This window comes from Phytophthora ramorum, assembly GCF_020800215.1.
Source record: "Phytophthora ramorum isolate Pr-102 chromosome Unknown Phyram_PR-102_s0012, whole genome shotgun sequence".
Taxonomy (NCBI): domain Eukaryota; phylum Oomycota; class Peronosporomycetes; order Peronosporales; family Peronosporaceae; genus Phytophthora; species Phytophthora ramorum.
Window position 1 is genome coordinate 701,762 of NW_027150658.1, and position 18,908 is coordinate 720,669.

Consider the following 18,908-nt stretch of genomic DNA (forward strand, 5'->3'; position numbering starts at 1 on the left):
GGCACGAGATCAATCTCGTGCCTAACTCCTCGGTCAGGTGGGAGTTGGGACGGCGGGTCCTTGGACACCACGTCCGAGAACTCCTTCACCAAAGGATACACTGGATCCTTGGGGTTCTCGAGGATCGCAGAGCCCGTGCGCGTTGCGCGCTTCTTGCCAAGCTCGTCCAGGACATCCTTGTCCATAACGGAAGAGGAGCTCAGCTCTTCTGGAGAGGCCTCCGGCTTCAGGAGCACCATCTCCGCGATTGCCTCGGCTTTCAGTTGTGCGAGGAAATCGTCCATCGACATTTCCTCGAGCTTCAGTAGCTCTGACACCTCAGGCAGGGCTGCCAACGTTGTGGAGCCCGCCTTGACCGTACACCCGGTCTCGCCGTCGAAGAAGTGATAGCATTCTTCGGCCGGCCGTGCCTGAGGAGAGTTCTCTCTCTCCGAGTCGCTTGTAGCGACTCCAGTCTGTCTCACCAGACTCGGCTTACGGCGGCGACGACGTCGTCGATGCCCACCACGGCATGGTCCTTTGTTACCCACAGCCGGTGGTGACTCAAGGGTGGAGTCGGGAGTTCCATCGACTCCGTGTGGCACATTGTTACCCACACCAGAGGTGCTCCCAGCAACCTCGACCCTGGCCACGGTCTCGACCTCCTTGGTCTCACGTGGGCTCGTTTCCCTTGGGGAGTTGACTTTCCCCGGCGTCGATAAGGCCGAAGGCCGTACGGTGCCATAGTCAGGAGCGGTGGGTACTGCTGTCATTGCAGTTCCCCTCGCTGGACTCGACGTCCTGTCCACCGGCATTGCCTGTGGCGGTCCGTTGCCCGCGGTGGACGGTGTCATGACACCCGTTGCGGCTCCTGCCGCAACTAATTCTTCGGAGTCATTTCCGACTCGGCTCCGGTGGTAGGCCCGGCTGCTGACAGAGGTGGGAACATGACTCACCAATGCTCTGTCAGTAGCAGCAGGCCGGCTAGCCCCGATGGCTTTGCCGCGCCAGTCTATCCAGGGCTCATGCTTCTCAAGCCATGGCATGCCCAGGATCAAGTCGTACTTGTCCATATCAAGAACGAGGAATCGTTCAGTGGAATTAAAGTCCTCAACCTTGACGGACAGGTCCATAAAGACCTTGGGCACCTCCACTACAGTCCCGTCAGCCAGTCTGACTAGGACATGCCCGTTCCCTTTACTTTCTCGTAAAGCATCGGTGAACTGGTCGCTCTTGCGAGCGACCGTCCGGCGGCGTGCAAAGTTCTTTGACGCCCCAGAATCGATCAAGATTCTCATGGGATGATCGTATCCCCGTACACTTGCATGTACTACAAGCAGCCCTCCGCTGCCCTTCTCCGCTTCGAGAGTACAGAGACTCTCAGGGGCTAAGCCTTCATGGTGCGCACCACCCGCGCACCACTCATGAAGACTTAGATCTTCCCCAGTAGGGCGCCCCGCCCCTACTGGTTCCCGGCGTTCCCCTGGCCACGGGGTCGCGGCTTTTGCCAGCGACCCCTAGGACCAAAGGGCTTGGGAGGAAACCGCCGTGTTGTTCCTCCCGCGGGGCACGCACGTTTCATGTGCCCCAGTTTGCCACAGCCGAAACAGCGAATGTCGTGCTGTTCGGCAAGGCTTAGGTCCATCGGCACAGGACCGTTGAAGGGGCCTCTACTTTGGGGCCCGCCCTGAGTGGAGCCTCCAAGCCACGCAGTGGCAGGAGTGCGAGCCTGTCGATGGCTGTACTCCTCCTGAAGAGCGATTTGAATCGCTTCTTCCAGGGTGCTTGCTTGCACCCGAAACAGCTGCGTTCGCGCTGGGCCTACTCGCAGGCCGTCCATGAACACCGTCACCTTGATGTGTTCATGGAGTGGGTTTCCCACCAGAGATGCGGTGAGCTCCCGCATCTCCTGGATGTACTCGTGCAGCTCACGTCTCCCTTGCTTGCACGCAAGGAAGCGTGAGCGCTGGCGATACTCATAGTTCGCCGGGAGGAAGGCGGCTCGAAGCTGTTCACACAGCTGAGCCCAGGATGCAAAGCATCCAGGCGTTGTCGCTTCACGCGTATACGCCCAGCTCTTTGCTCGACCACTAAGGTGGGAGAGAGCAAAAGCGACGCGGAGTCGCTCGTCCGAGACGAGAGCCGCGTCCATAGCGAGCTCGACCTCTCGGACCCAGAAGTGAAGGTTTTCCCCTTCCTTCCCTTCGTAGGGGTTAACCTTCAGCCTCAAAGGCTTGGGCTGAACTGGTTTTCGTTCAGCCACAGGGGCCTGTAGGCTCCCACGTACATGGGCGATTAGCCCTTGCTCGTACGTGTCGAAAGCGCTTACGCGCTCGAGCTGCTCGGCAGGTGTTGCTGCCGCCAAGCTCTGGAGGGCATCCATCCCGAAGATGCCCGCCATCTTCCGAACGGACTCGAACTGCGAGTCGTTCAAGTGAGGAAACTCACTGCGATCCATGGTGGCTCAATGCTTGAGACCACAGAGGATTCAGGTAGTCCAATCTTACCCGCGTAGGCGAGGATTGACTACAAGTGCTACCAAGTGTGACGGGAGTCACACAGCACCTTGCGCTCGAGGAAGTGCTAGGAGTACACAAACTCCAAGTGAACGACGGTTCACTAGTTCCCGGTCTTGGGGAACGGTTGACTTAGACAACGTAGTTTATAGACTGATATATTTATAGTTAGTTACCTAGAGATCGTCTTGCAATACAATTCCTAAGTCAACTATAGTTTATCCTATATGTTTTATGTATGGGTGGCTGTGGGCCACCACCACGTGTCAGTGGTGTTGGGTACACCATATACCCAACCCGGAAGAGTGACGGGCACTCTTCAGGTAACCCCGTTACAATCGATTTCCGCGCAACCATTCTGCCTCCCTTCATGCTTAATTATAAGTGGCCAATTCTTCGTCTGACTATAATAAAGCTAATTGCCCACGAATTAGAACTCAAAAAATAAATTTGCAGTCAATCGCCGTTCATTAAAATGATTTTATTATTGTGCCTTGCAGAACTTTTGCTCACCGATTTATGATTTATTTCTGAGTCCGAAATAATTAAATACAATATATATTGGTCAGAAATAGGAGTCGGAGGGCAAACCACACGTATCTTTAGTGAAACCAAGTGGTTTAGTATCTGACACCCGCTATTAATACGGTAGTCATTCGTTTGGTTCCACGTCGACTAACTATGCTAAAAACAGTGGCGCGGTATGACCCATACATACCACATCAGTGCAAGCCCAGTTTCTTTTTCTTTTCCTGAGCTCGCGATTTATGGCGGCGAGATAATTGGACGGCAGGACCGCCGAAAATAGCATGGCCATAACAATAATGGTCCATCATATCATAAATAAATGTATTGCTGGCTGCCGACCCAGCATTTATCATAATTTATGTAGCGAGACTGCTCAATATCATAATTTATGTAAGAAACATAAACCACAATATTACATATGTAAAACCTATCATAACCCATCAAAAATTCTGTGGGTTTTCAAAGCCAACCGTTCCAACGGTTGGTCGCAGAGTTGGCTGGCGCTCAAGAGCGTCAAGATACTTATAACACTCATTTTGCAAAGTTCCTGTAACCCACTCCCCGCAACCCAGCCTTCCTTCAATGGTCATCGTTTCCCGACCTCCCCGCTCAAGTCACGGGGTTCTTTATCCAACCGTGCCGCGACGACTTTGACGAAGTTATTCTTGAATACTTCCGCTGTCGCTGTGGCACGGTTCGAAAACAGACCCGCCGCAACGGCTTCACCAACCTCATGCAACACGTGACGAGGGAGCATTCCAACTTTGAGGCCGAAATGCTCGAAGCCACGTCAGGAGAGACGGGCTCATTGCTGAGCTACGTGCGTCGGTCTTCGCATAGCCTGTACGGGTGGTTATCATGAGCAACCTACCACTTGCCTTCTGTGAAAGTCGGACGACAAGGCGGTACGTTAATTGTGTTTTTTTAATTTTGATTAAAAATTTTAACATTCGGCATAATACGTGAATTTTGTGATTAGTTACACCAACCTGGACCCTGTCTGTGTCGAGATACTACGCGCTACAATGGAAGGCGTCTCGGTGACAGTGGTGAGGGCAATTGCTGTAATGGGTCTGCTTAGACCCACTACTTAAGCTTACACGTGTGCGCACGTGTATGAGGAAGCGTAGGGGTGATTTACTTAAGTTCAGTATACTTGTGTCCGCAAATATACTTAAACCTAGACAAAGAAACCGAACGATAGCTTTGATGCCAAAATGAGAACTGTATTGATTGTAAATGGGGTTTCCTCCTAAAACTGATATTTCTAATGAGAGATTCTGCCATTGGATGGCTGGCAGAATCCCTATCTAATGAATGACTCTCATTGGTAGAAATATGTTGCTTTCTACCAGTCATATGATTTTGCTATGAATGTGGACCACCCTGTGGAGTGGTCAACCTGAATGTATCCATTAGTGCATGTTGCACTAAGGTAGGAGGTGAACCGACTGTATAGCCCCACTACAATTGCGGCTGACATGCCTGACCGTTTTGGTCTGATTCTCGACGGTGGACCCATTTGGGTGAACACTACCTTGCCGTTTTTTGCCCTCTACGAGGTGGGTGGCAAGGTACTGACACCACTGCTGTGTATGGCCCCTCTCCTCCACGGGGAAGATGATGATCTGTCGGCTGCTGCGCACCGAGAATTTCTTGCCAATATGCTTCCGCGCGACTTTGGCAAGCAGATCGATCAGTGTTTGTACATTGTGGGCGACAACTGTCGGGTCAACAGACGCCTCGCGACTCTCGTTGGTGTTCCTTTAGTGGGATGCGCCTCGCACCGACTAAATCGTGCGGTGCAGCACGAGCTGCAAGATCACGAGTCCGATCTTGCGGGGGTACAAACTCTTATGCTCAAGCTTCGAACTCTGAGTCAATCAGCTAAGCTCCGGTACGTTAAATTTAATTTTGGGGAATTGTTGCTTTTTATAGATATTTACCTTACCATGTACACTAATTTGTGACCTAATTGGTTATTTTGTACTCTTTTAGGCCTAAAACGGACCTCAGACCCGTAGTCCGCCAGGACACCCGGTGGAGTTCAGCATTCACGATGTTACATCGGTACTTCCGGCTTTTAGAGCACCTTGACGTGCAAGATGATGCGATTGCCGACCTGCTTCCTGCTCCAGCCTGTAATCGTCATCTTCGAGCCCTCCTGAAAGAGCTCAAGGATGTCGAGTCCGTGTCGAAGGCTCTTCAAGGCGAGGAGGAGGACCTGCTTGATGTGCGTGGGTGGTTTGATGGGCTTATTGCCATCAAGCCGGGCTACGCTAACTGTCTTGGTAAGCTCGCTGTGATATACGCTATGCTCAAGTCTTATACTAACCCTAGCAACTTTGTGTAACAGGGCCAAGAGCTGATATTATTCACAGCCCTGACTTCGAGTCAGGCTGCGTTCGTGTCATGCGCGGCAAAACCAGCAGACTTACCCGGGCCGAGAAGGCCCCCTGCAGCCCTTCGCTGCGAGCACCACCCCAGAGCCCCCCAGTGAAGACGATGAAGGTTCTTTTATTGAGCGCTTACAGAAGCGTCGTCGGCTCGCTCAGAACCAGCAGCAGTACGACGTGCTGCGCAGCATTCCACCCACTTCCAACGTGGTTGAGCGATTTTTCAGTGTTGCTCGCATCACGCTCGGGCACGAGCGCAACGGCCTGCACCCGGTCACTCTCGAACAAATTCTGTTTCTACGCCAGAATGCAAGTTATTGGGATGCTAGCACTGTAGATGGGCTACGTAATTAGGCAAGCGCAACGCAGCTCATATCGGTCATAGTGCCATAATTGATGTACTGCTAGCTCAACATGACATTATGTATGCAGCAGGTTTGCCTTGCCGTGCGGCATTATTTATTTGCTGATGCTGTCCTCATAAATATCGGCGGCCCTGTTGGACGGTCCTCATTTTAAAGCGGCAATTCTGACAGCTGTCCATATAGCGGACTGCGATATAATTTTTTGGACCCAAGGGTCATATAACGGATACCTTCGCCCAAAATAACTGCACGCCACAATAGTCAATAATTTAGCAATCCATCACAACAATTGCTAAATTGTTACTGTTTGGTACAATTTTCGGATTGGTTTAGAGATTATAATTGTCTTGGAAGTGGCGGTGGCCTCATTAATCCTTGAAACAAGCTCGGCAAATGAACATCTGCCGTCGAACCGCTCGAAGCAATGCTACCAGATCTGCTGACACCGGATGTGGCCATGATATAGCTCCCGATATCGGACTGGATGGCAAGTTGCTGTTAGCAACACCCAGATCTGGTAACGTCTAATGACTGAATCCAAAATGCTGGTGGTACAGATCGCTTTGCAAAACCCATACATGCCGTGCATCAAGCTACGACATGCTTGCCATCGGGTCAGTCGTGCATGCAGATTGCTGCTCTAACGAGAGCACTGCTGCTGAAAGCTGTCAGCGAACAGTTTGTGAGCGACATCACCCCGTACGTTGAGCCCTTTGCAGCACAAACGAGACAGCGGCCGAATTCCTGCCAGAAGGGAACAACTTGTAGCGGTGTGCTGCCGATTCGGCAACGAAAGGCTTCGCCGAAGTGTGGATCACAACAACCTGTCGTCGACCTGATCAATCCAGCGACGCCTCCTCAAATCGCACTTTCATCGCCGGTGGTCGCAAGTTGCAGACTGCAACACCGCGAAACAGAAGGCAGCTTGCAGCAATGGTCGGGGATGGCATTCGAAGAGACGGGTGCGCTCTCCATGGCAAATTGTCGGTGGTTAGAACTGCTGAGCACGTTGCTTCGGTAGGATCCCTTCCAATTCGTACCCGTCGGAATGCTAACGAAGCGCAGTTTCTTTTGCGGCGCTTCAATCTGCGATCCGATACGACCAGGGTTCTCATGGCGCATGCAATGGGCTCCGTCCAACGAGCGAAGAGAATTCGGCCGCATTCGGCAGCGCGAGAGGCAGTCCTGGGCGATTTGATGCCTGCGCTCGCACTGCGGCAGGCTTCCGGCGGCGCGCACCATGGGAAGGCTTGCCTGAAGCAGCCTACCTGTCAAATCGCATCGCACCTGCGCTCGAGCTTCGCCGAACGCCACCGAACACGATGCCGCAGAACGCGTGGTTGCCAACGCCTCGAGGACGACGAAACACCTGTGCGTCCTTGAATTGACCGTCAAAACTCAAACCGCCATCCGTCGGCATTCGTCGATTTCATTCGAGTGTGTTCTTTGCCTCCGACATTTTCGATAGACTCTATGGTAGCACCCAGCGCCCCGCTCGCACAAGACCTCACTCCCCGTTTTGCGTGCTCGACGTAAAGTCGTTTACCTCGCTACAGGCCGTTTACCTCGCTACAGTATCGTGCGATCCACAACCATGGACAACCAATGTGGAGAATCGCTCCGGCGCTGCTGCCGAAGGACGTCGTGCCATCGGCGCAGAGCCCACCAGCATCGCCAGGCGAAGCACTTGGCACCCCGCGCCCGATTCCTTCTCGGCCCCACCGCCGTCGCCCTCTTCACGTACACGAGGAGGCAGCACCCCGTTGAGAAGCAGTCTCAATTCAATGGGGGTACTGACGATGACTTCCGACACGACGAGGTCGCAATTGACAGCGAGGACATCCAGATCATGCGCGACTCAGTGGACTCGATGCAGCAGCAACTGCGTCGTGGTCTGCGCGATATCCAAGAAGTCCGCGCTCTGGTCAAGCAGGCGGTCGCTCTGCAAGAGTTCGAGAAACACGACATAAACGTACGAAGAGCAGACGCAGAGGTCAGCAAATAGGCGCTAGGCATGCATGCTAGCGTAGTTGAAGTCCTCACTCTATCGATAATTGTGCGAGGTCCTAAGACGTCGTGCTCCCCCATCAATATCAAGTGTAGCGTATACCTTTTCAAGTCACTGGTGTGTCCCTTCATCCGTTACTGTTTTTCCACGTTCGACTAGTACGGAGCTATGACCAAGCGCTCTCCTTATGAATTGGACGGCACCGTGTCGCTAGCTGGTGGCTCGCAGCGAACGAGGAAGAAAAAGCGGCGAGAGGACGCAAGTGATTGTGATACGGAAGCCAACAAGGCGTGGTTGGCGGCCATTTTGCACCCGGATCAACAGAATAGCGCACTTCCAGCAGACATCCAGCACAATGAAGTCGTTCACAAACAACAATTCGTGCCGGAGAAGAAAGTCGTGCAAGCTCAGGTGCGTAGTGTGGGCAGATTGATACCTGAGGTGACGCCAAGATCATTGGTTTTGAGTTTTCGTGCGGGTTTGTAGATGAGTGTGGGGATTCTGGAGCAAAAGAAGATGCTGCTGCCATACCTCGACAAGATTGAGTACATTAACTGCCAGCTACGGTAGGCAAGTAGAAACATGTAGCGTTAAAATTGGCGGTGATCGTGGTAAGCTAAGTGGTGTTGCTGTCTGTAGACAGCGAGGACTGTTGCCAGCAGAAGAGAGACCTCCTGTCGCGCAAGTTAGTAGGGGTTCGCATAGCAAATCAACGAAGCCGCCATCTCGGGCTCTCCCCGCCACGGCGGTGACTCGGAATCAAGATGAACAAGGTGCCGAGGCAAATGCAGTTTCTGCTCCAGTCATGATGTCGACACGAATGCTGAGGTCGCGCTACCCACGTTTTTTCGAGGCTGTTGCACCAGCGGACACAGCAAAGATGTCACTGCCGAGACAGCGTGGGATCAATTGGCTTCTCCGAATAATTGAGGTCATCTACGATGCGCTTTCAGACGTCCTGCTTCTGAAAAATGGCATTGCAAAGGCTGAGGCTTCTTCGGATGTGTGGGTAAAACCTAAGAACAACCGCGTGGTCAACGGTGGACGACTAGCCATGCCGTTCTTCACTCGCAGATACATCCACCATACGCTGGGGCTGCCAGAACTCGCCGATCAAGAATGCATGGACCTCATGTACAACATGGAGTTAGTACGCGAGCAATATCCGCAGGTGGCCTTGTTCTCATCGTTCCTGAGAGAAGTCTTTGACGAGGAAACACTCGTCTTCTTTTTGTTTGTGCGACGCCACCTCAAAGACGAGTTTGATCTGGATCTGGCGGCTAAAGAGAAGCTGGCCCATTCATCGAACGCCAGTGGCTCGAAGAAGTACATTGCTGTGAACATGTTGGAGCTGCGCAATCACCCGTTCATCCCAGACGGCACGAAGCAAGTTTTCTTGTCTAAACCAGCGTGTGAACGCGTTATGCAGCGTGTGTTTGACTTTTCTCGGTGCCTTCGCTTCGATGGTGCTCCGCGCCTAGCAGCCCCCATCCTTTTGGCGCAGTACATCGTCCGAGAAATGGTAGTGACTCGACTCCAGGCCGATGGCAGTCGTTTTATGGTCTCTACGGAGGTCTTTTTGACAACACTGGTCGAGTTGTTCGGTGAAGTCGCGGAGGACATCCTGGCTCAGTTCAAGTTTAATGACGACGGAGAATCCTTATCAAGTCTCATTCGTCTTCGAGACACCATCACGTTGGACTCGAAGGTGGACAAGTGGGTGACGCTGTACGCAGAACAGGAGAGAGCGTTACGCAACCAGAGAATCGAGTTGATGAAGATGGAGCGCAACAACGGTAACAACCAGTTTCGAGTACAGCTTCGCCTGCTAGAGAATCGGATCCGTTTACAAGAACAAGAGCTTCAACACATCCAGAAGAAAATCACGGACGGCGAAAACTTGGTGAACAACGTGTGGAAAGAGGTGGTGGCAATTAAATCTCCATCGGAGTCAATGGCAAGAGGCCCAGGTGAAGAAACTAGCGCTTCTGTGGCTTCAAAGGAGCTTTTATCAGTGCTTGGTCGGTTCGAGGCGCACATCGGACGACTTCAGAAAAAGCACGACATCGCGGTGAAGGCGTCAATGCTTCTAGCAGTGCCGTGGCAGCAGCAAATGGAAGAGCTGAGGCTTCGCATGGTGATTCGAGTCCAGCGTGCCTATCGTGCACGAAGACGCGCTCAGCAAACCAAGACGCAGGCTCGAGACAAACTCTCTGCCCAGCTCCGTGAACGAGAGCTCAAGCTGAAAAACCAGGAGTTGGAGAGGAAGCGACTCGAAGCTTTGCGCGAGAAAGACATGGAGCGTCATCAAGCGCGATTGAAAGCGAAAAGGCAGCAAGAAGACAAGCAAAAGCGCGAGCTTGAAGAGAAGCAGAAGAAGCTGGTACAGAAAGCTCGAGAGGAAGAAGCCACTCAGCGTGCTGCAGCAGCGAAAAGGAAAGAGCTTGGACACGTCGTGGAGCAATGGAAGTCGTTCGTGACGAGGAAGAAGAACCGGCGAAAGGCAAACCTGTTGTTCTTGAAGTTTAAGCTCATGAAGTGGAAGCTGCACGTCGCTCTGCAGAAGCGGAGGGCACACGCAGCGAGGACGATCCAGCGCTGCATTCGGCAGAGGAAGGAGCACGCACAACTTCGCAAGCAAATGAACTTGCGCGCAAAGCGCAATAAAGTGGCGAAGAAGTACCTATTGAAGGTGCAGTCACGCATGGTCAACCGATTGTTCAATCAGTGGGCTGCCTTCACCGCGGAGCAGCAGAGACTCCGAGACAATTTCGCTGTAATCATCCAGAAGCGAGAAGGCCACTGGCTGCAGCGGTGGGTTGGCTTTGTCGCCTTGATGAAGGCTCGAAAGCTAGAATCTGCTATCTTGATCCAACGACAGTACCGAGGTCGAGTAGCACGCCAAGTGTTCCACTTGCAGCGCGACCGGCATCGAAAAGCGGTCACCATTCAGCGAGTGTATTGTGGACATCGAGGGCGAACTATTGCGAGGAAGCGGAAAGCGGTCAAGTCCATTCAGGATAAAGGGGTGGAGGCCATTTTGCGCCGTGCCCAGAAGCGACAAGTAGGTCTGTGCTTTGACATGCTCGTCCGCTTTACATACTGGGAGCTACGCATCAAAGAGATGGTGCACACTCGAAGGCTTGCTACCGAAAAGGTTACACTGCTCGCTTGGAATCAATACGTCTCGCGTAGAAAGGAGAAGAGATCTGCACTGCTCCAGCTCCATAACCACAGCGCCTTGATCATCCAGCGCAACTATCGCCGCCACCGCTGTCAAGTGCTTTTCAAAGAGGCATTGCGCTTCCATCGAGCAGCGATTGTGGTCCAGCGAGTGTTCCGGGGTTATCTGGGCCGACAAGCGGCTAAGCGCCGCCACTGGGAAATGAACGCCGCACTCCACGTACAAACGGCTTGGCGGAGACACAAGGCAAAGAAGTACGCAGCCGCTGTGCGAACGGAGAAGATCCTGCTCGCAACGTACAAGGGCGACTACACCACTGTGAAGCGTTCCATTGCCCACGGGTTCTGGTATGTCACGGACGCTGAAGGTAACGGTATTTTCCATCTCGCGGCGGCGGCAGGACACAAGCGACTCGTAAAGCTCTGTCTGCGCAACTCGTTCGACATCAATCTAGTGAACTTTCACAGCCAGACTGCCTTACATCTCCTGCTCGCCAACCTTCCTCCTCCGAGCGGTGTCGTTGACCCAAGCGAAGTGAGAGCTCGCGACGAACGGGTCGCACTAGGGGAGTATATGATCGAGCACGGAGCGTGGCACGAAGCGCCCGACAACGAGGGGTTTACTCCGCTTTTGCTGTGTGCGTCTTTGGGTCAAAGCGAAGCTGTCGACATGCTGCTTAACCATGGCGCCGACACAGAGGCCCGAACGTCTGGTAGTAGTTTGAACGCACTTCAACTAGCAGTTGAAGGCAATTACGCAGCTACGCTCAAGGTGCTTCTGGAGTCGGGGAGCTTTGACGGTGGTGAGAGTGGTCGCATCACAACGTTCTTGGTTCACGCTTGTGCTGGGCGAGGACTGGTCGACTGCGTCCGGGTACTGGTTGCTCACATTCGACAGCGACTGGAGGTGTTTGACTATGACGCTCTGAATTTGTGCGATGTTGAGGGGTACACTCCGTTGATCTACGCCATGAGCAATGGGTATGTCGACGTCGCCGAGTGTCTGCTGGCCGCTGATGCTGGTCCTGATGTGAAGGACTTCTTCGGCCGCTCGCCGCTTCACTTTGCGCTTATCTCCGGTGATGCAGCTACGCGGGAGGCACTCGTGAACTTGCTCATCCAGTACGACGCAGACGTGAACATGAAAGACACGGACGGCGACGCACCTTTGCACGTGAGCTGCACAGCAGACGATCGGTTGGCGTGCACGCACCTCTTGCTCACAAGCGGTGCCTTGATCTGCGCCAATGCACTTGGGAATCATCCGACTCACATCGCAGCTTGCAGCGGCGCTGTCGACACGCTCAAGCTGCTCATAGACTACGGTGGGGACATGAACCTGAAGAACTACGAGGGCAAGACTCCGCTGGGTATGGCGCGGATGAACGGCCAACGAGCTATTGTCGAGTTCGTATCAGCATACTTTGCACAAGAATCCGCAGTCAAGAAAGAGGAGGATAGCCCTGAGCTCGATCCTGCTGAAGCTGTTGAAAACAATCAGGAGGAGCTTGCGAATTTGCCTGACAGTGAAGACTCCGACGAATCTGTTGAAGATGAAAATCGTCAAAAGGATCGAACAGCAGCGGAGTGGACTACGGCAGTCTCGGAAGCGTATTGCATGGGCTCCATCGCAGAGTGGACACAGTACGTCGACCCACCGACCGAGGTGCCATTCTACTACAGCATGGGGTCGTCTGGCGAGCTTGTGTACACTTGGGATACCCCAGTAGAGTTTGACGCTGCGATGGGGGAAAATTGGGAGATCGTGCGAGGTCCCTCAACGGCAATCGCGATCTTGGATGGCGAGCAGGATCCGTCTTCTGCTCGGAAGGCTGCTGATAGTCGCTACTATCTGTACCACAACCGCGTGACGGAAGAACTCACGTCAACCATTCCACCCATTGACTTTGCACTACTACAGGATGTGGTGCAGAATTCCAAGCGTATGAAGCTTCTACGCGCTCGCGTCCGAAAAGTATCAGCAGATGAGCTCAGCGCGTCGGCGATGGAATACATGCGGTTCTTCCGTGGGTTTGAAGAAGAGAGCGCCCAAATCCGCAAGGAAATGCGTGCTGCAATCAAGATTCAACGCCATTTTCGTGCTCGAAGGACGCGCTTGATGGTCAAGGCGTTGCTTCATCAAAATCGCTGTGCTGTAGACTTGCAGCGGGCATTCCGCGGTCGTAAAGCTCGGCGAGAAACTGACCTTCGTCGAAAGCAGCAGACTGCGGTCGTTAAAATTCAAGCAGCGTGCCGCGGTCATCTGACGAGGAAGCGAGAAGCGCGAGGTCTTCGAGCTCAGCGTCAAGTACATCTCAAGCGCAGACTTGCAGCTCGTGAAGTTCAGCGCGTATTCCGTGGCTACATGGGTCGAAAACTCGGGTATCGCGAGAAAGTCATCCAGCGTCTTGGTCCCAAGGGATACTTTGAATGGGAAGCGCTTCGGAAGCGAGCCACGGTGGTGCGTTCATTCAAGGTTTGGGACGAGATGGAGGCGCGCGCAGATTTCCCAGGCGTGCTGTTCTACAGCCACCAAGCGACTCGTGCGTGTAGCTGGCAGAAACCTCCACCCTGGATTGAACACGACCACGATGGCTTCAAAAATCGGCAACAACTCATGCGTTGGGGGTATACGGAGCAGATGCAACAAGCTGCACAAACGCTGCAGACGCTGTGGCGAGCACGCGTTGCCCGGGTTTCCTTCCAAATGGTACTGCGTGCTGTTCGGTTAATGAAAACGTGCGAGCGAGAATACCTGGAGGATCCAACGCACATGGCCAAAATGGGCAACTACGTGCTGTACTTGCACACGATCGCCCACGACTACGATCGGGCTCGACCGCTTTACGGGAGACTCGTGCGCGTCATGGCACAGCGAGGACCCGACATCCCGTTTGTGCTCTTTTCGTACGGCATCTTCTTGTACATCACCCAGGAAGAGGACACGACGCTGGTGGAGGAGATGATCGTGCGTGGCAAGATGGCAGACCCGACGCTCGTCAAGTACAAGGTCGCGTTCCTCGGCTTCTTCCGACAGGCGATACTGCAGAATCCCGACGACGCTGAAGCGCACATCAACTATGCGGCTTGCATTCAGTGGCTGTACGAGAAGTACGACGAAGCCACCACGCACTACCTTCTCGCGTTGGCCTTAGCACCACAACGCAAAGGCACGATGGAGATCTTCCAGAACATGCTTGACCGACGGAGACGCATCGAGCGCGCCAAACTCACTCCTCGTAGTCGAAAGGCATTGACCAAGATGGAGGATGCTGGTGTCGACGAGCAATTTGACGCCTTTGCGCGATTCCGACGATGGCAGTCCAAACAGGCCGAAGACGATGATCGGGTGAGACGAATGGCCCTGGAGGCCGAGCAGGATGTTGCCAAAAGACTCGCAGCTGCACGGAAGATCCAGGCACGCTATCGTCGTCGAAATGCCACGCGGAAGGTGACGCGACTTCGACTCGAGTACAAGATAGCTGCCGCCAAAGCGGAAGAGGCTCAGCAGCTAGCTCTGTATGAGAGAGTGACAGTCGCGTTTGAAGACGTGGTCTCAAACTCTGGCAAGAAGAAGAAGGGAGATGTCGCCACCGTCTTGAGCCTTCCTGTCGCTCAGCTCGACGCTCTCTTCATATCGCTTCAGATGGGGTTCACGGAGGCGCAGCTGAACGCCGTGAGCGCCAAGTTCCGAAAGGACCAGCCAAAGCTCAAGCACGTGAATGTCATGGACGTTTGTCGTTTTGTCCAGTCCCAACCACTGCTCCAGGAGAGACTTCCCAACATTTTTTCGTCTGCAACCCCCAAGGCATCATAAGCATCCAAGTTGCAGTCATCACAGCGTCCGTCCACCAGCACAAGTCATATCCATCACCACCAAGCGGCAAAGCTCAAACGACCAATTACTCAAACATGCAGGCGTATGTTCACTTTCACTTCTTTCAATCAACGTGAAACCTGTTCGAAAGCATTCAAAACGTCGAAACGCAGCAATCCAAGCAAGTGCAGACACTTTCCAGGATGTTTCGATCCGTTTTTCTCCAAGCATCAATGCAACTAGATGACGTGCATCATTGGTTCGGGAAAATCAGGAACAATGAGCAACCAAGAGATCATTTCCGCGGGAAACCCAGGAAAAGCTCGCACGTGGTGGCACTTATTGGCAACGTTATCGGAAGGTTGTAGCCACCTGACAGGATTGCAAATGCCTTGTACAGCGAACACGTCTCCGCCTGCAAAACGTCAAACACTCGCCCCTCGCTCATGCCGTCGCGACAATATATTACTCGTTCTGGCTTGCGACTTATGCTCTTGTAGAAAGCAAGAAAGAGCTCACCCTAGTTGGCAGCTGGTGGATGTCGCTCGAGGAGTTATGCGCAGTCACTCGTGCAGAATACCGAACGGAGTACCGATCCACTGGTGAATAAGCGGACCCGTGCCAGGGCGTGGGTGCTCCACATTCGTTCCGATGATAATTGTCAAGTTCTTGCCTCTGTTTCATGTTCATTTTCAAGCATACGTTCGCGCAGTACTGTGGCGTAGGGCTGACAGCTCTTTCCCACCCTTCAGCGGCTCGTCGAGAAGAAGCTGCGACCCAGCGTTGGGAGCTCAAGCATCGAGCGACCACATTGAAGGCTTGTAACACTGGCCTTACATTCACGGCCGGATCTTCGTAATTCGCTCGTGAAGTTGCCAAGGTTGGATCAGCTAGTTTTATCTTCAGAACGAACTTGTGCGTGGTTCTGCGGCGTGTTTGACTGTCATTTGGTGCGCGCTTCGGCCGTTAGGCACGGTGACGCTGGATGTATCGACCATGGTGACGACGAGGACAACTGGGACAGTGTCGTTGCTGAGTCGTTGTCTCTAACCACCTCATTGCAGACAACCGTAAAGTTCCCTTTGAGTACGTTGTCGCCTTTATTGCTGAACAAGTCGTTGTCGTCTGCCGGGTGGATTTGTCCATTGCATTGTCATCTTGTCCAGACCGTGAAGGCGACACGAGCGCATTTCTGGCGCAATGAATGTTGAAAACGACTTGCAAGGCAGGTCTTTGCCGCAATTTGTTCCAGGCACAGCAACAGGGATGGCTGGCCGCCGCTCACGTGGTCTACGGAACGCAGCAGCCACGGAGAATATTCAAATACATAATATTTGGTACGATCGCTTGAGTCGATATGCATCTAGAGTACTTGGTGTTGTTTGGATGAATACACATGTCACACATGTGGAGCAAGGCATGAGGCAGTGTCGAGCGCCTACGCGTCGAGGACCCATCCTGCCTTGCAGGCTTCCTCGCACGAGATGCGCTTGCTCGGGTCGGAGTGCAGCAGAGACGCCAGCAGGAACACCGCGTGGGGTGATAATGTCGACGGGAAGAGCCACGTCGGGAACGCTACGGAACGACGCGGCTGAACGCCACCAGCACCAGCAGCTCCCGCCTTGAGCATACTGGCGTCGCTCGAGAAGGGACTGGTGCCGCCTGCAGACGGAGAGCAGGCTCCGGCAGCTTGGCTTTGGCTCCAGAGCATATTGGAGCCGTTGAGCATGAGTCCCAGCATCGGCGGTGTCGCGTGGAAGCTCGGATGCGCCGGCGACAGCTCGCTCGAGCCAGTGGAGCCGCCTCCGACCTGGAACAAGTTGGCGTCGAACAGCAGTTTGCCCGTGTGCGGGTCCGTGGGTAGCGACCGCAGCCACTCGCCGAACTTGAGATACCGGGGACACGTGGCCAGGTCGCGTCCGAAGGGGAGCGCGCCCACCAGCAGTCCGTATAGGATGACACCGCTGCTCCACATGTCGGCTTTGCGGCCGTCGTAGCCGTAGCGCGCGTTCTGCAGCACCTCGGGCGCCACGTAGTGCGGCGAGCCCACGATCGAGTTGAGTCGTCGGAAACGCGAGGGCGCCATGAGGTTGGTCCCGTTATTGTCCTGGTCGGCGCCGCTGCTCACGGCCGCGATAAAGTGTGCCGAAAGCCCAAAGTCGGCGATCTTGAGCACGTCGGCGTCGCTCAGCAGCAAGTTCTCGGGCTTGAGGTCTCGGTGCACAATGCCGAGCTGGTGGCAGTAGCGCACACCCGCCAGGAGCTGCGTAAAGTACGTACGCGCTACGTGCTCGTCTACGCCGGAGTCCCCTCGGATGCGGTCGAAGAGCTCTCCGCCAGCCGCGAGCTCCAGCACGAGGAAAATGGTCGACTTGGACGGCTGCACGAGCTCCAGCACGTCGTACAGTTGCAGCACGTTCTCGTGGCCGCTCCCGATGCGCTCCCCGCTCACGCTGTTGCCCGTGAGCTTGTGCATGTGCGCGATCTCGCGGTAGATGCTCTTCCTGGCCTGCAAGAAGGCGCGGTACTTGGCCGGCATGGCGGGGATCACATAGGCCACGTCCTTGACCATAACCACTTCCTCTCCGTCCTCCGCAGCGTCCTGTTCCTGTTCTTGAACCTGTTGCGCCGCTGCACTAGCGGCACCGGCCCCTCTGGCGCTGCCTAACTCGCCCACAGGGTCTTCTCTGTCTGTGGGGCGTCTGCTGCTTCTCTGCAGCTCGTCGTGGTGGTCCAGCAGCCACAGACTCACGCACATCTCGAGCGTGAGTTCGCGCAGCCCTCCGGCCGCCACGTAGCAGGCCAGGAGCTCCTTACGGCGTGGGAGATGCACCCAGTAGACGTTGTCCAGCGTCATGCCGCGCACGTGGCCCACCACGGGGACGCCCGGCTTGATGACGTCGGCGCGTCGTAGCGCCCCCGCGCTCGTGAGCTTGTAGCCCACGGGGTTGAGAATCTTGACGGCCACGGGCCGCTTGGCGCGCTGGTCGAAGGCCTCGTACACGACGCCCGCGATGCCCCCGCCCAGGTAGTTGCCCAGGAGGAAGGCGGCGGTGGTTGGGTGCGCCGAGAGCGAGATGCGCTGGCCGTCGTAGGACGCCACGCGCTCCGGGGACACGTCCGCCTCGCTCAGCGGCATGTACTTGGACTTGAGCATGCCTGGCGTGGGGGATTGGATGGGGCTATTTATTTATTCGCGCGGACACTTCGCACCCGGCGAGGCGGAAGCGCAAATGGAAGAAGGAAGCGGTTCGGTTTTTGGCAAGATTTTAGGACGGTTTATGCGCCGCGCCCAATAATAAGGGAGCTCCGGGCTTGGGCTCCGTGCAGCGTGAGTAGCTGCTGTAGAACGCCGAGACGCGTGGCCATGGAGTGGAGGCCGGCAGAAAGATGCAGCGGTGGCTCCTGGAGCTGGGTCCAGATCGGTGCGCCCCGCTGACTCCATGGGCCATTAGACGAACGCTGCCGGATGGAAAGCGCGCATGCAGCAGGCTAATGTGACAGAGAGCAGTGCAGCTCATGGGGAGGAAGTTCCGACGCCGATGCTGCGCAATCGATCGGCCATCGCAAGCTTGAGACACCAATTACACTGCAGAGTGGACCGCGATTTACAACGCGGATTAGGCGTGCTTTTAGAGCTGCACTTGGGAATTGTATGCGCGCTGACTATCCAGCTAAAAGTTAGCGAGTCAGAAACGCCGCATAGACGCGCGCGCCGAATCGATCTTCAATCGCCGCGCTCCGACGGCGCTGTGCTGGCAGCTCCGAGCGCCTTGCCCCATGGCCGTCTTCCTTTGCCGACACAATGGTGTATGCGCGCTGTAGTGTTCTCTTGCAGCAGCGCCCCGGCGGGGTTTCTCTCGTCGAAACAAGGGCGGTACCAGCCAGACGCGCCTGCTCCAGAGCGCGCCTCTGCCAGCCGCGTGGAATCCACGGTGGATGCCTGTAGCCGTATTGTACAAATTTGTGTATGAGCTCCGGTTTCGGCCTGAGTTTCTCGGCGTTCTCCGGTTCCGCTCCGCACCCGATTGCTAATTCACCGCTCGTTCGGTGGAGACGGGGAGCGGCAGTGAAAAATCTGCTGGCTGCGGGTGGCAGTCTACAGCTCCAGTGTCT

At 54.7% G+C, this 18,908-nt stretch overlaps 2 protein-coding genes across 2 annotated transcripts; one reads left to right on the forward strand and one right to left on the reverse strand.

The window, feature by feature from the left end:
• Nucleotides 1–5,082: 5,082 nt before the first annotated feature.
• On the forward strand, nucleotides 5,083–14,792 carry KRP23_11488 (Ankyrin repeat, PH and SEC7 domain containing protein secG; the record flags this gene model as incomplete). The annotated part of the gene is made up of 6 exons (XM_067882038.1): nucleotides 5,083–5,314; nucleotides 6,342–6,483; nucleotides 7,444–7,756; nucleotides 7,952–8,203; nucleotides 8,279–8,358; nucleotides 8,432–14,792. 6 exons carry the CDS (start codon nucleotides 5,083–5,085, stop codon nucleotides 14,790–14,792), a joined length of 7,380 nt encoding a protein of 2,459 aa, XP_067740325.1.
• Nucleotides 14,793–16,230: 1,438 nt separating this feature from the next.
• KRP23_11489 (putative CBL-interacting protein kinase 27) lies at nucleotides 16,231–17,949 on the reverse strand (the record flags this gene model as incomplete). The annotated part of the gene is made up of 1 exon (XM_067882039.1): nucleotides 16,231–17,949. The coding sequence occupies one exon, from the start codon at nucleotides 17,947–17,949 to the stop codon at nucleotides 16,231–16,233; it is 1,719 nt and encodes a 572-aa protein (XP_067740326.1).
• Between the last annotated feature and the right edge of the window lie 959 nt (nucleotides 17,950–18,908).